Raw genomic sequence first — 13,126 nt, 5'->3', positions numbered from 1 at the left:
CCGAAAAAGCTCATTATATTAAAATATGTTTAAATAAATTCCAAAGTAAAATCCGGGAAGGAAAGTTTTGTCCACGAGCTTTCACGTCGAGAATGGCCTGAAACAAAAAGATGCGTTGTCGCCATTATTATTCAACTTTGTCCTGGAATACGTATAAGAAAAATCAAGGATAGCAACCAGGGCCTAGTGTTCACCAGGTTATGGCGTATGTTGATGATGTAAATTTAATAGGGGATGATAGGAGGACAATATAAATAAATGCAGAGATCTTACTAAACGCTTACAGGGACATGAGTTTAGAAGTAAGTGCAGAGAAAACTAAATGCATGGAAGTCTGTTGGGATCATAATACTGCAAATTATGGATGCGTTAAAATTTCGAATAGTACTTCTGATGAAGTAGATACTTTTAAGTATCTAGGATCAATATTAACAGACCAAAACCATATTCACGAAGAAATTAAATTTCGACTAAAATCCTTGTTATTATTCAGTTCAAAATCTCTTGTTGTCGCGAATTCTGTCGAGGAATTTGAAGCTTAAAATATATAAAACGATGATCATGCATGTTGTTATGTATGGTTGCGAAAAATGGTCGCTTACTCTGAAGGAAGAACATGGACTGAAAGTATTTGACAAGAAGATCCTGAGACGAATATTCGGACCCAAGAGGAACGGGAATGGGGAATGGCGGAAACTTCATAACGAGAAACTACATAATTTATACAGTTTTCAAAACATTGTTAGAGTCATCAAGTCTAGGAGGCTCAGGTTGGCAGGCCATGTAGCCAGGATGGAAGAAAGTAGGAACACTTTCAAAATCTTAATTGGAAGACCTAGGCGCAGATGGGAGGACAATATTAAGATGAATTTCCGAGAAATAGGACTACAAAGTAGAAACTGGATCCAGTTTTCTAAGGATAGAAGTCAGTGGATAGCTTTTGTGAACGCGGCATTGAACCACCGGTTTATGTGGCGATAGAGTTAGTTTAATTACCATTTCGATTGAAATAAGCAAAGCAATAATAATTTATACTAAATTCAAACATTAAGTAATAACGAAAATTTCGAATTAACCATTCATTTAACACATTCAATTACGAGGCAACTTGAAGCTAACACGTTTAGCTGTCATGGTTTATTTCATGGTGACGTAAGAACACTGATAAAAATTACTATATGGATGAACACCGGGTTTCCTTTGGGTTCTCCTGTTTTCTCTCACTTTCGTCATTCCACAATTATCATTCATTTCATGATCACAGTCTCTCTTAGCTTCGTTTAATGATCATGGGATGTTAATCTTAGAAAAGAAAACTGTTAAATATCACCAAAGAATCAATGATTTTCCGCATCTACGCAAATTAGAAGCAACTGAATTATAACGGAATTTCAATGCAGTGGTGTCATTCAAATCATGTAACAACCAGTTCTGTGGTTAGTATAGTAAATTGATTTACTATTATTATTATCAATAATAATAATATTAAAAAAGTAAGGCTCTCAAACTGATGTACGAGAAGTAAAATTAGACATGAAGCCCTACTGTACTGTAGGACTTTAAAAAGCCATATTTGTTACGGAAGAATCTATGTTCGTGAACAATTTGGGAGAATTCTAACACATTGTTGTCAGTTTGGTGACAACAAATTTACTGTTCGAATGCATGTAATTTCCCGATTTGGTTTAAAATTTCCCACCGCCTAAAATAGGTGTTTCTATTGGCAATTGAATCATAGGGCCTATGTGAATACCAAGACGCAAATCTATCAGAGGCTCAATATTGTATCTGTTTGAGCACGTGGAACACCATATTTGTGATCTCACAAGAAACTTAATGCATGTTACAGAAACGAATACATGTGCACAACTTCAGAATTATGTTTCTGTTGATGAGATACTGTAGAAAATTAATGTTATGTCTGAACTGCAGAAGTTGGAAAGTTAATTTATATGTAATAAGTTTTCAGTTCTCAAAAATAATACTATAAATTAATTTATTTATTACATGCCTGAGTTTAGAGAGAAAATCTAAACAACCAGTTCATGCGAACAGGCTCAATAGCACTACTGCTTATAGGGTCAGTGAGGGTAATTATGAAACACTCCTCACTGATCTTCATCCACTGTAGGTAAATAAAAATTAAGAGTACAGGTATTCAGTAACATCCTTCACAATATCGTGTCTACATCCTTAAGTTTCAGTTTACAAAAGTTTTTGGATATACCATTTGCTTATTCAAACTCATTTAAAAAGAAAAAAAGGAAAAGAAAATAAAAAGAAAAAAAGAAAAGAAAAAAAGATTTGAAATTTGCAATCCTATCATTAACTTTTATATTTATACTGTTGTAAAACTAGTGAGTGTTGGTGGAAACCTGGTAGGCCAGCAGTTGTAGGTTAAATTGAACTTCTCCCTTGTGCTTTTGTTTCAGAGTTACACATTTTTTTGTTATTGTATCTCATTTTGCATGGAGGGTAATTATGAGACGTATACTAGATTTATGTATTTGAGAAATATCTGGAATCTGTCTCTGTATCCTGGTATGTTAAGTTTCAAAAACGCTGTATTCTGTAGTTTAGGCAATCTTATAATCTTGTTTCGTAGCAACTTTCAAAATTGTAGACCTACATTATCAGGGCTTGTAAAATCCACTCGTCAATGGCGAGTACTTTTTTATATTTGGCATGCAAAAAATAGTGTTTGTGACTGAAAAATAGTCTGGGTAGTAGATTTTTGGCTGGCTAGTACTTGCAAGCAAGATTTTTCAAGTCCTATACATTATTTTGTTGAAAATAGCCTAGACTGCATATCAATACACGAAAACGTAAAGAAATAGAAGTAGCCTAAGTTGTCTTTCAGTAAACAGCCAAGAACTTGGTTTAAATTTGTTTCATAAGCCTGTTTTATAACCTGAAACTATCTAATGTAGGCTATTAGCCTATAGGCTTATAATAGTCAACTCACAAAAATGTTAGAATAACATAAGAAGCTACTCCCACTTTCTTTCTTAGTTATTTTCTTGTAATCAGCCAAATATTTGTATATCTTTATATAATAAACACAAAATAACGAAGACTTTTTACACACAATTGGACTCCTTCATACCTCAATATCACACACCGGAAGCTAGGGACAACAGGTGTCTCATAATTACCCTTTTGGGGGGAAATTGTGAGACAGCGTAAATTTGACATTTACTCATCAATTTATGAGACGACAGGAAATTTTTTGGTAGGAAATTGTTACTCTATTAACATTATAAACTGCTTTCAAAACTAATGTGAGCTGAGTAACGTGGTAGAGTTGTGAAATCTGTCTCATAATTACCCTCACTGATCCTATGATAACTGGAACCGGAAGTGCTTGAATTGTGTATCTTATGAATTAAATGGAACCGGTTTTTGCCAGGGTTTGCTTAAATGGAACCAATCTTTTAAAAAAACCTGGGCTATTGAACTGTTTATTAGTATATTATTGGTACACTTCGGTTGTTCATAAATACCTAGAATTCCTTTTCAGAGACTTAAGTACAAAAAAGTGAGCCTAGATCCATCACAATTCTCACAGATCTGTACACAGGAAATTGCATTTTTCCTGCGTTCTTTATATAGACATTAGCTGCAAGAAGTACTTGTGCCGACGGTATCCGAACGTGGTGAGACACTGAATTCTCGTAAAGAACTTGTGAAACTTGGAGATCCACAGTTCAAAACTCGGTCTCAGATGTTTTTTGATTTATTTTTTAAACATGAAAATATCATGAAATAATTAAATGTAATATTTGTTACACATGTCAATTTCAAATTTAATGCTTTGGTGTTTGTTGCCTATATTGCATTTGTTTTTATTTTTAGTTCCAAAACAAATATTTATAAGGCTTTTCGGTTGAAAATCTGTAGAATAATCAGTGACACTTGGATGGGTGGAAAGGGCCTCTCCGGTTTGCCATTGACACCAGATTGTGTCACATGATCAGCTAAAAAATCACGATGTGCAAAATCTGTTCTGGAGATTCCAAATCAAGGTGTCAGATATTTCAAACACGTAACGTCCGCATGGGGCTCCCTGTGTAATTCGAAGAAGATGCATATGTTATTATTATTATTATTATTATTATTATTATTATTATTATTATTATTATTATTATTATTATTATTATTATTATTGATTTTAGTCAAACAACTTGGCTTTTGACAATGCTTATCCATATTTACCTTAAATGCTATACATCGTTTTCAAACTCTTCATTATGTCTTTACAATTAGCCGTCTTATTATAGTTTTTGAGGTATGAGGACCACTTCATTTTCTTCACTGATTCTTCCTTTAACTATAATGTTCATGTTTCGTGATTAAAAAAAAAAAATTTTTTTGACTATGTTCCATCCATTTTAGGACAATTTCTGTTTTGAATGTAGAATCTACATAATCTGTTCTACATCTGAGCTGAATTTCAACCATGTCCATGTTTTGGTTTTGAGATAAGTGGAAGAATTCTTTGTTTTCATTGATTTTCCATTCACATTAATGATTCATGCTTTTTAACTATGTTCCATCCATTTTAGGACATTTTGCTTTTGAAATATAGAATTTACGTAGTCTTCTATATTTAAGCTGAATTTTCACCCATTTCCCTCAAAGTTTGTTCACATCATTGTAACCAGATAGATCCTTAGATTGAATTAGTGCAAATAAGCATGTAATTAGACATTTATACACCAAATAATTTCATATAAGATAAAATACATTTCTACTGCAAATATATTTGATAACCAATTAATCATACAAAAGTAACAAAATATTTATTTTGATTCATTTCGAAAGTTTCCAATTTTGGACAGTATATTTTATGTTACCTAAATAGCTCCAGAGCTTATATTCCTCAAGCTTATATAGCAGAATTTTGTGTTATATTGTATCAAATAATAAACGTTATGGAACCATATTGTACGATAAAACTGTTTTTGATAAAATGCACTCACTACAATGAAGGTAGCTTTATTTTCTTTACTATAACGAATATAGATATCCATCACTCACTGTAAAAAGAAGAGCTGCGCTACAAGTTTTATAAAGACTTTCCATATCCTTTCGTATTTTCGTGAATAATCGTCCGGTATGATTTTTTAAAAATGTTTGGTAATTTACTAATGAAAAAGGATACGAAATTTCCACAAGTAAGAAACAATAGATCTCTGCTGTGGCGTAACGTAAGAATGAGAAGTTTGAGATTACCGTTAAGAATATAAATTGATCATCCGACATTCATTCAGTCATTATTAGCTACTATATTTTCGAAAAGAACGGCTACCAGAAAAAAAGAATTCCAGGATTTTTGCGTTGAGATCCTCAACTTTTGCTAACACACTCTTTAAGAGAAGTAGAAGAAATTGAAGAATCAAGGAAATTAAGTAGGGCATATATATATATATATATTATTAAACCATTCTAATAAGCAATCTTATAGAATCGAATGCGAATGGGGTGGTTATGTGTTAACAAACGGAACAATAAGATTTGCCGACAATAAGATTATTAAATATCACGACATATTTAATAAGTGCCAACTATGGAAAAACTTGCAATAAGAATGGTTCTGAATCTTCCATTTAGTGTTACAATGGAACTGGACAGTCACACATTACCGTACTTTCACACATGTTTTTATTACAATTATAATTATATCCATTATAATAAGGTTCGTGATGTAGATATGGAGAAGGATGGAAAGGGTGACCTGTTGTTTGCTACGACTCGATTTTGGTATTGTTTACCACGATTTTGCCACAGTATGTGCATTCCGATCTTATTATCGTGAAGATTCACATACATCTGGAGTAAAAGGAAAGTTCGCCTGGCACCTCTGTTTTGATTAGGGGTGGGCACAAAAACCGGTTTTTCGGTTTTTAGAAAAACCGAAACCGGATTTTGAAATTGTTGGTTCTATTTCTGACCAGAATAGTGTTTCGTTGTTCTACGGAAACCGATTCCGTTTCCACAGAAATACTTCCATGTGTTTTTCTAAAGCTTTCACCGAAACCAGTTTTGATGCAAACCGCACCGGTTTTGAAGAAAACCGAAACCGGTTTCGGTGAAAAACTGAACCGTTTTTTAGAAAACCGAAACCGGTATCGGTGAAAAACGAACCGGTTTTGGAGGTTTTACGGGTTTCGGTTTTCTAAAAACCGGTTTTGTCCATCCCTAGTGTTGATCTGGAATAAGCGGTGAGTGTTCTCGCCGTTGGAATGAGAGACGTCTCATTAAACTGGCCGATGACAGAGAATATTAAGATCCAAACAAATGAACACAAAACATCATTAATATCACAGTAGCTTAGTAAATTGATGTAATTGCATTTTCTCATTGATATAATTAATATTGGAGTTCTTAATATCACCTCCTGTTACGTAATGTTCTGTTTTTTGTTATGCTATGCGACTTAAGAACTGAATTTTATATATTTAGGAAAAATAAATGAAATATTTCAGTTTTACGTCTCACAATTATGTCGTATAAGCTAAAGAATCTGATGATGATGAGAAAGAATGCAAAATTGTGTATTGAAGAAAGTGTGAGGAAACAGAAGAACCCCGAGAAAACTCATGCACACGGTGTTTGTCCACTACAAAGCATTCTGCATTCTTATAGGAGCCACCTAGGATTAAGAACCAAATATGATGTGAAGTTATAATCATCACTTTATTTCATGCTTCTGGGTGCATAAATTCTACTCTGTAGTATATTAACTCTATGGAAAGCTTGCTGGGGGATATTAGAAACTGGTTAGAAATAGCAGGAGGGCTATATGACATCAACTTCGAGCTTCGTAAATTAGGTCTAACATTTACGAAGAAGAGAGCCTATCAGAGTATGAGTCGATTTTTTATAAATCTTCACGATTATGATATAAGATAAATCAGAGAGAACAATACCGTGGCAAACAACACGTAATCGAAAAATCAGCTGGAAAGAGAAAATAAATAAAGAAATTTTGAGAAGAGTGAGTGAAGAAAGAATACTGAAGTTGCTAGCAAAAAGGAAAAGAAATTGGTTAGGATGAATTGCCTAATAAGAGATACTTTGGAAGGATTAGTTTCTTGAAGGAGAAAGAGGGGAAGAAGAAGGTGTCAGCTCCCGGACGATATGAAGATTCTGATGACTTAATAAAACCTAAGGCTAAGAATAGAATTGAAAGAAGATTGGTTTGCTGAAGGGCCTGTCAATGTGACAGAACACTGATGATGGTAAGGTTATAGTAATGCTCATAATAAAATGCGTATGATTTGTTGTCTTCATCCCGGTACATAGTAACGCCCTTTCTTTGTGTAGAAGAGTTAGGATTATTTATTCGTTATGTTGGTATTTTTTAAAAAAAACATACGAATATAGTAAAGAATTGTTCCGATTTATAAATTATGGTTAAACGGATATATGAAACGTATTGAAAATGGCGAATTGCTTAAATTATTATTTCTAGTAGTAGTAGTAGTAGTAGTAGTAGAAGTAGAAGATGAACAATTCCACAATTAGAAGGAAACAATAACGTTTGTTCTTGGCCAATTATATTTTTGATCCATACTAAGGATGCGCCTTATGTATTCATTAATTGTTTGCCAAGCACGTTACGTTCCCATACAGTACGGGTAAAGGTTGATACGGCTGACGTCATTTTGTTGACGTGTTATTGATACTGCACCTTTCTATAGCACGTGCAGTGAAGAAAGTCATCTCAACTCTAAGATTGAGAGAAATTGAGTATTTTTCATGTGATTATACATCGGAAGTAACAATGTTTCAAATGATAAGAGGTTTTCATGAATTAAGCGGGAATCAAACCTAGGACCTCGAACTTGCGAAACCGACGCTTAAGCCACTACTCTAAGACATCACTGTTAGGGAAGAGTGAAAAAAGACACGAGATGAAATGTATTTAGCAAATTGTTCATTTTTACGATTCCATTGTTGTTATATCGATGAAACACTGATTTCAGTCATGATAAAGTAAAGTGTTATGTAGAAACGGTAGTCCAGAAATTTCAAATTTAAATTTAAAACCAAAAATAAATACAAACATCAAGGACATGAAGGGAAAAAATGGTCTTTAGAGGGATTCGAACCTTAACTAGCACTCCTTTTAACTGGAATATGGTGCCTCCTGGTGAAAGCGCATGTTATCTGGAATCTGGTGAAACCGCATGTTTAGCTACTCCCAAGGTTCCATTTGTTTCTGAACTATGTACTTTACTGACTTGAATCATAGATCACATCGTTTTAATTTATTTCTGTTTTAATATTGAACGACTTGCATCTTAGAATAAGCTTACAACATTCAAATAAAAGAAGTTGATTTTGAAAACTACTTAAAATTATTTGCTAATCACGAATAAAAATAAAATATTAAAAGTAGTAAGAAATAAAAAGAGCTTAGGAAAACGTAAAACCTATTATTGCAATTGAATTAAGATTAGGTACAGCAAGTAAAGGATTATGTTTCTTCACACTCATTATTTAGTTTTGGGATGAAAGTGGCAGTCGATATAAGAATAGAAAAAAAGTTTCAAACGTTTGTAAGCACAAAACAGTTTTGAAATAGAAACTGAGTGGCGCACAACAAAGTGCGAAGTGAGTAAAATATGCTTACAAAGAACAACAGATTAAATCCTCAGTGTAGACAAAATATTCGATTTCTGCAAATAAAACATAAACGAATTATTCATTGTCTTGTCATACAAGTTATCGTTATAACGTAACACTTGACACCAGATTTAAAAATTGTACACAAGTCAATGGAACTAGAAAATATTATACATTTCCTTGCGTTTGAAAGAACATAATTAAGTGTTATGTAACGTTCATAACAAACATTTACGAAGACCATGGAGGTTTTCAAATTGTGGCCTTGATGACTTTATAAACAAATGACACAGTGGCATGTGTCTGTGATGAACTGTGGTAGTTGGCAGGGGTTGAACAAGTCAGTTTAGAGAACAATGATGTGTATGTACGATTTTAGCATGCTGCAGGACTTACATTATTATTTAAGAAATCTGCCAATAATCGTGTGTGAGTATTTATTAAAAATATTCTAAGAAAAGTATCAGCTCTTGTAACAATAGCAGCAGTTAGATCACGTCTCTGAAGAAATAAGTCTGTTCCTTATTAGTCATTCAGATTAGAAACAAAGTATCAAACTTAACTTTTTTCTCAGTTTTGTAATTAAGATTAACTGGTTACCATTTCATCTTATTATTATTTTTTACTGATGAGTAATACCACATTTTCATCTTATTAGTATTAGTAATATTGGTTAACGCGAGTTAAAAATGACTTGCCCAAATAATCTAGTAAAATTTCTAACCGTCTTTTTATATATATATATTTATTTATTTATTTATTTATTTATTTTGTGTTACAGAACCAGTATCTTTGGGACAAACTATTCTCCGCTACAACAGCGATGATCCTCGTATATTATCGTTTCTACCCAATGCACAAGTTACAATTTATAGTAAATCGGCAGGGGAACGAATGGATTTGTGGGGTGCAGAGGTAAGATTTTAAATATTTTTATTATGAAAATTCATAATAAATTTCTAAGATAGATTGTCTATTTATGAATTAGCGTTACATTTTCATTTCATTTATAGCGTACTCATATGAATTTCATCCTGACTAAAAAACAAACACAAACAAAATAATAATAATAATAATTGTGATAAATATTTGAAACAGTATTAGCATATTGATAGTTTCTCTCATTCTTTGATATGTCAGAAATGCCAAATGCATAGTTGTCTTACGTATTGAATCATCAACTCAGGCATCAAAAGCGAGCATGCTAACCACTCCAACATAGTCTATGCGTTTGGTCCATCTTAAATAATAATTTTACATCCTAAGAATATGCCCTTCAGTCTAAAGGAAAAGGATGATTTATGAAAGTGAATGTTCATGAAGAATTGATGAAATCAGATTGTGAAAGAAAACAAGAATATTCTGAGAAGTCTACTGTCACGATATCATTCACCACAAAATCATATGGTCTAGGATCGAACCAGTGACCGCTCGTACTAGAAGTAAGCGCTCTACTACTGAACCACCGTGCCCTCCACGTCCATCTTTAAAGGCTGAGTGTTAACTTTCTCAGGGATTTTATTTTATTTTATTTTACTTTTTACATTATTCATGTTGCCGTGCTGTACGTATCAGCATAGAAAAATGTATATGTATGAAATAGTTCTGCTATGTGGTGACAGTGATTTCCCTCTGTACTGTAGACAATAATATTGATGCTTCAAGTCGTATGTTACACTTTCTGCGTACCGCGATGGACTAGTCGCCGACTATCAAGTGTCAATACAAGATAAATACAGTATAAAAAAGGGACAGGTGTAGGTAAACGAACAGGCTTAAAAGATAACATGAAAAATGGGTTGATTGTGTCAGATTAGATTGGTCCTCTCCAAGAAAACTAGCTTTGTCTGAGGATTGTTCAGTCCGCTCTTTTTATTTTTTTCTTTCGTTGTGATCTCTTATCGTATTTCACGTTGCCGAAGATATTTGTGAAACCTACCAAACCTTTCAAAACTCGGCTAGAGATAATTAAGAAATGGTCAGCAAACTTGGACACTGTTTAGAGAATGGGCAACTTTTCCTGAACACAAAAATTTCAAGTGAAAGTACATACGGCGGAAAATTATTCAGGTTTGAAGTGAAGTTTAGCATTATGCAGCTTTAGTATATCTGCAACAATTACAGCGCAGGTGAGCAGTTGAGACATGCTCAAGACAATGGCCAAGAGGCCTGGATAAGTAATTTGTTAGTAAGATGTTAATGTGTTGAAACTCTGTAAAGTTTTTATTTATTTTGTTTTTTCGTGTACATCAAATTCTGTTTCTCATTGACTTCCAATGTTACACTTCAAACCATCATTACTTCTGCTCGCGTGTGCACCTTTACCAAAAATGTTATATTTTGGCTAAGTTGACCAGCCTTTAAATTGTATCCAAGCTTGGTGAAATTCCTGGCAGTCGCCAGCTGACCATGTGCTAGTAAATACTAAACATACTAAAAACTTTAAACGTTTTCTCGTGATGATTACTAGGCAGACAATATCAATGTAATTTTTATATATTGAACAAATATTTGGAAGTCGCTGTGTTTTCACCTTAAAAGCGAGTTTTTGAAGACAGTGGAGCACGTGCTCACGTATTTCTAAGTAAGATATTTATATACCAAGTTTCATATCTGTAATACAATGTACTCGTGACACACTTTATCTTTGGCATACATTTTAAACCCTCTTCTTCTTATGATACACAAGTTAATTAATGTAAGATGATATATAAACTCGAGCTAGTTGCTAAATACTCTATGTTAAAAGACATCATTTCAAACTGTTCATCCGTTTTGCTGTGATGATGAGAAGTGCTTCCTCGAAGTCATTCTTAAATTGTCGATGTTATTGAGAAACAGTTAGAGAGATTCTTCTTTTCTTCCTTTAAAAGCGGAATTAAAAAAAAAAAAAAAAAATACACGTCCACTCGTTTTTAATAAGAAATTTTTATACACTGATTTATCTTCCGTTAACGTGAGAAACTTTGTGCCCCATCTTCTTCCTTAGAATACGCATTTTAATGAAAATGACTGACTACAATCCAGTTCGATGTATATATTAATTATGTAAAAAGAATCCTTTTAAACGCTTGAGCCATTTCTCGTTGTGATAAACTAGTCTTTTTCATTTATATGATATATATATATATATATTAATACGTGCATCAAGGATGCACGCTCTAGCCACTTGACTATCGGGAAGGGCTAGAATTAGATTAGCAGTCTCATACAAATTCTCCATGTGTATGACGATGTGTCGTCGTTTCCGTGTCTGCTTAAGTTATACTGGATCACGGGTCTTACTGCTTCCCAATACCAAGTATTGTACATTGGTTCCGACCCCGACGAGTAACAAACAACTGATAGTGGTGTGATAGGTTTTTCCGAAAACCGACTTCAATTGTCGACGGAAGTTCATGTAGTTCGAACCCACGTTAAGCTGTAGGTCCACCCCTCATATAGGGAGCGCTGCTGCTGAACGGGACGCTAAAGTCAAATCAACTACAAGAACTAAAAATGGATATTCTAGAAGGTGCTCTGGGGACCATTTTCTTCATAATGAAATTTTATTCGTATCAAATAGAATCAATGCCTATGTATAAGAACAAAAATTCTGTAAAACTCTCCAAAATATTCACAAACCTTTAAAGAAAGTTTGATCCAGGGGGTTCTATCAAAAATAGGCTTTAACAAGAAAAGTAGGTATTTTAGGCATTATTAAATTTGATCAATTGCTACATTTGTTAACGAAATAGTGATGTTACTTGTTCTTTCTAAACTATATGCAAAGGAAAAATAGGTTTTGACCTCGCTCTGACATGTAGTAATAATGTAATTTGTTACGCTAATTTATAAACAAATCGGGAACGAGGTGTTGGTTCAGTGAGCCACTCCCTGGATTTATCACTACTTTACTCAGTTCGTAAAGACAATATTATAGCCACGGGACGTTACACTTAAGCAAAAGTTCTCAGGACTTAAAGTCCTTAAAATATTTTAGATTCTGTCGAAAGTCGAATTTATGATGTATATTTCAAGGTGAAATATCATGTATCTATTCAAGAAACTTGTGTTTCAGCACGTAAGGAAGAATATTTTTGCTAAATTCCAATATCTTGAACTCTATTGCAGTTTATTTTAGTATAAACCATTGCTTAATTTATCACAGTATTGTTCTTAATGTTTGTCACATCATCTTGGCAGTTTTCAAGTATAAAAATATATTATTTTTTCTATTTATTTATGTAATGAAATGTGAGCTGCCTCGTGGGTAAGCGGTTAGGTTGCCCGCCTTTTGTCGTGTGAGCCGCAGTTTTGATTCCTGGCACGAGCTGATGTGGTTTGGATCCTACTTTAGTCTGTAGGAGAACGTTTCACATAGCCTCGCTTCTTCAAGGAACGCTAAACTCTCGTCAACAAGTCAACCAGTATCTCTTAATCCAAGCACCGAAAGCTTGGTATTAAGCGAAATGAGTTACGGGCTTGAGAGATTGAGTACAGGGAAATTAAG

The 13,126-nt window shown here is 33.6% G+C and overlaps 1 protein-coding gene across 4 annotated transcripts in view; it reads left to right on the top strand.

Annotated features, from left to right (window-relative positions):
• LOC145690338 (uncharacterized) overlaps nucleotides 1-13,126 on the top strand; it is a 175,906-nt gene that overhangs the window by 3,739 nt on the left and 159,041 nt on the right. For all 4 annotated transcript variants that reach the window (XM_081765134.1, XM_081765133.1, XM_081765132.1 and 1 more), the window contains exon 2: nucleotides 9,416-9,549. In XM_081765134.1, coding sequence (XP_081621260.1) covers nucleotides 9,529-9,549 — 21 coding nt within the window. In that variant the 5' untranslated portion in view covers nucleotides 9,416-9,528. The remainder of the gene's footprint in view (nucleotides 1-9,415; nucleotides 9,550-13,126) is intronic.

The sequence above is a fragment of the Thermobia domestica genome, chromosome 7 (assembly GCF_964235325.1).
Source record: "Thermobia domestica chromosome 7, izTheDome1.hap1.1, whole genome shotgun sequence".
Taxonomy (NCBI): domain Eukaryota; kingdom Metazoa; phylum Arthropoda; class Insecta; order Zygentoma; family Lepismatidae; genus Thermobia; species Thermobia domestica.
The sequence above is the reverse complement of the archived record's forward strand: the minus strand, read 5'-3'. Positions and strand labels throughout refer to the sequence as shown.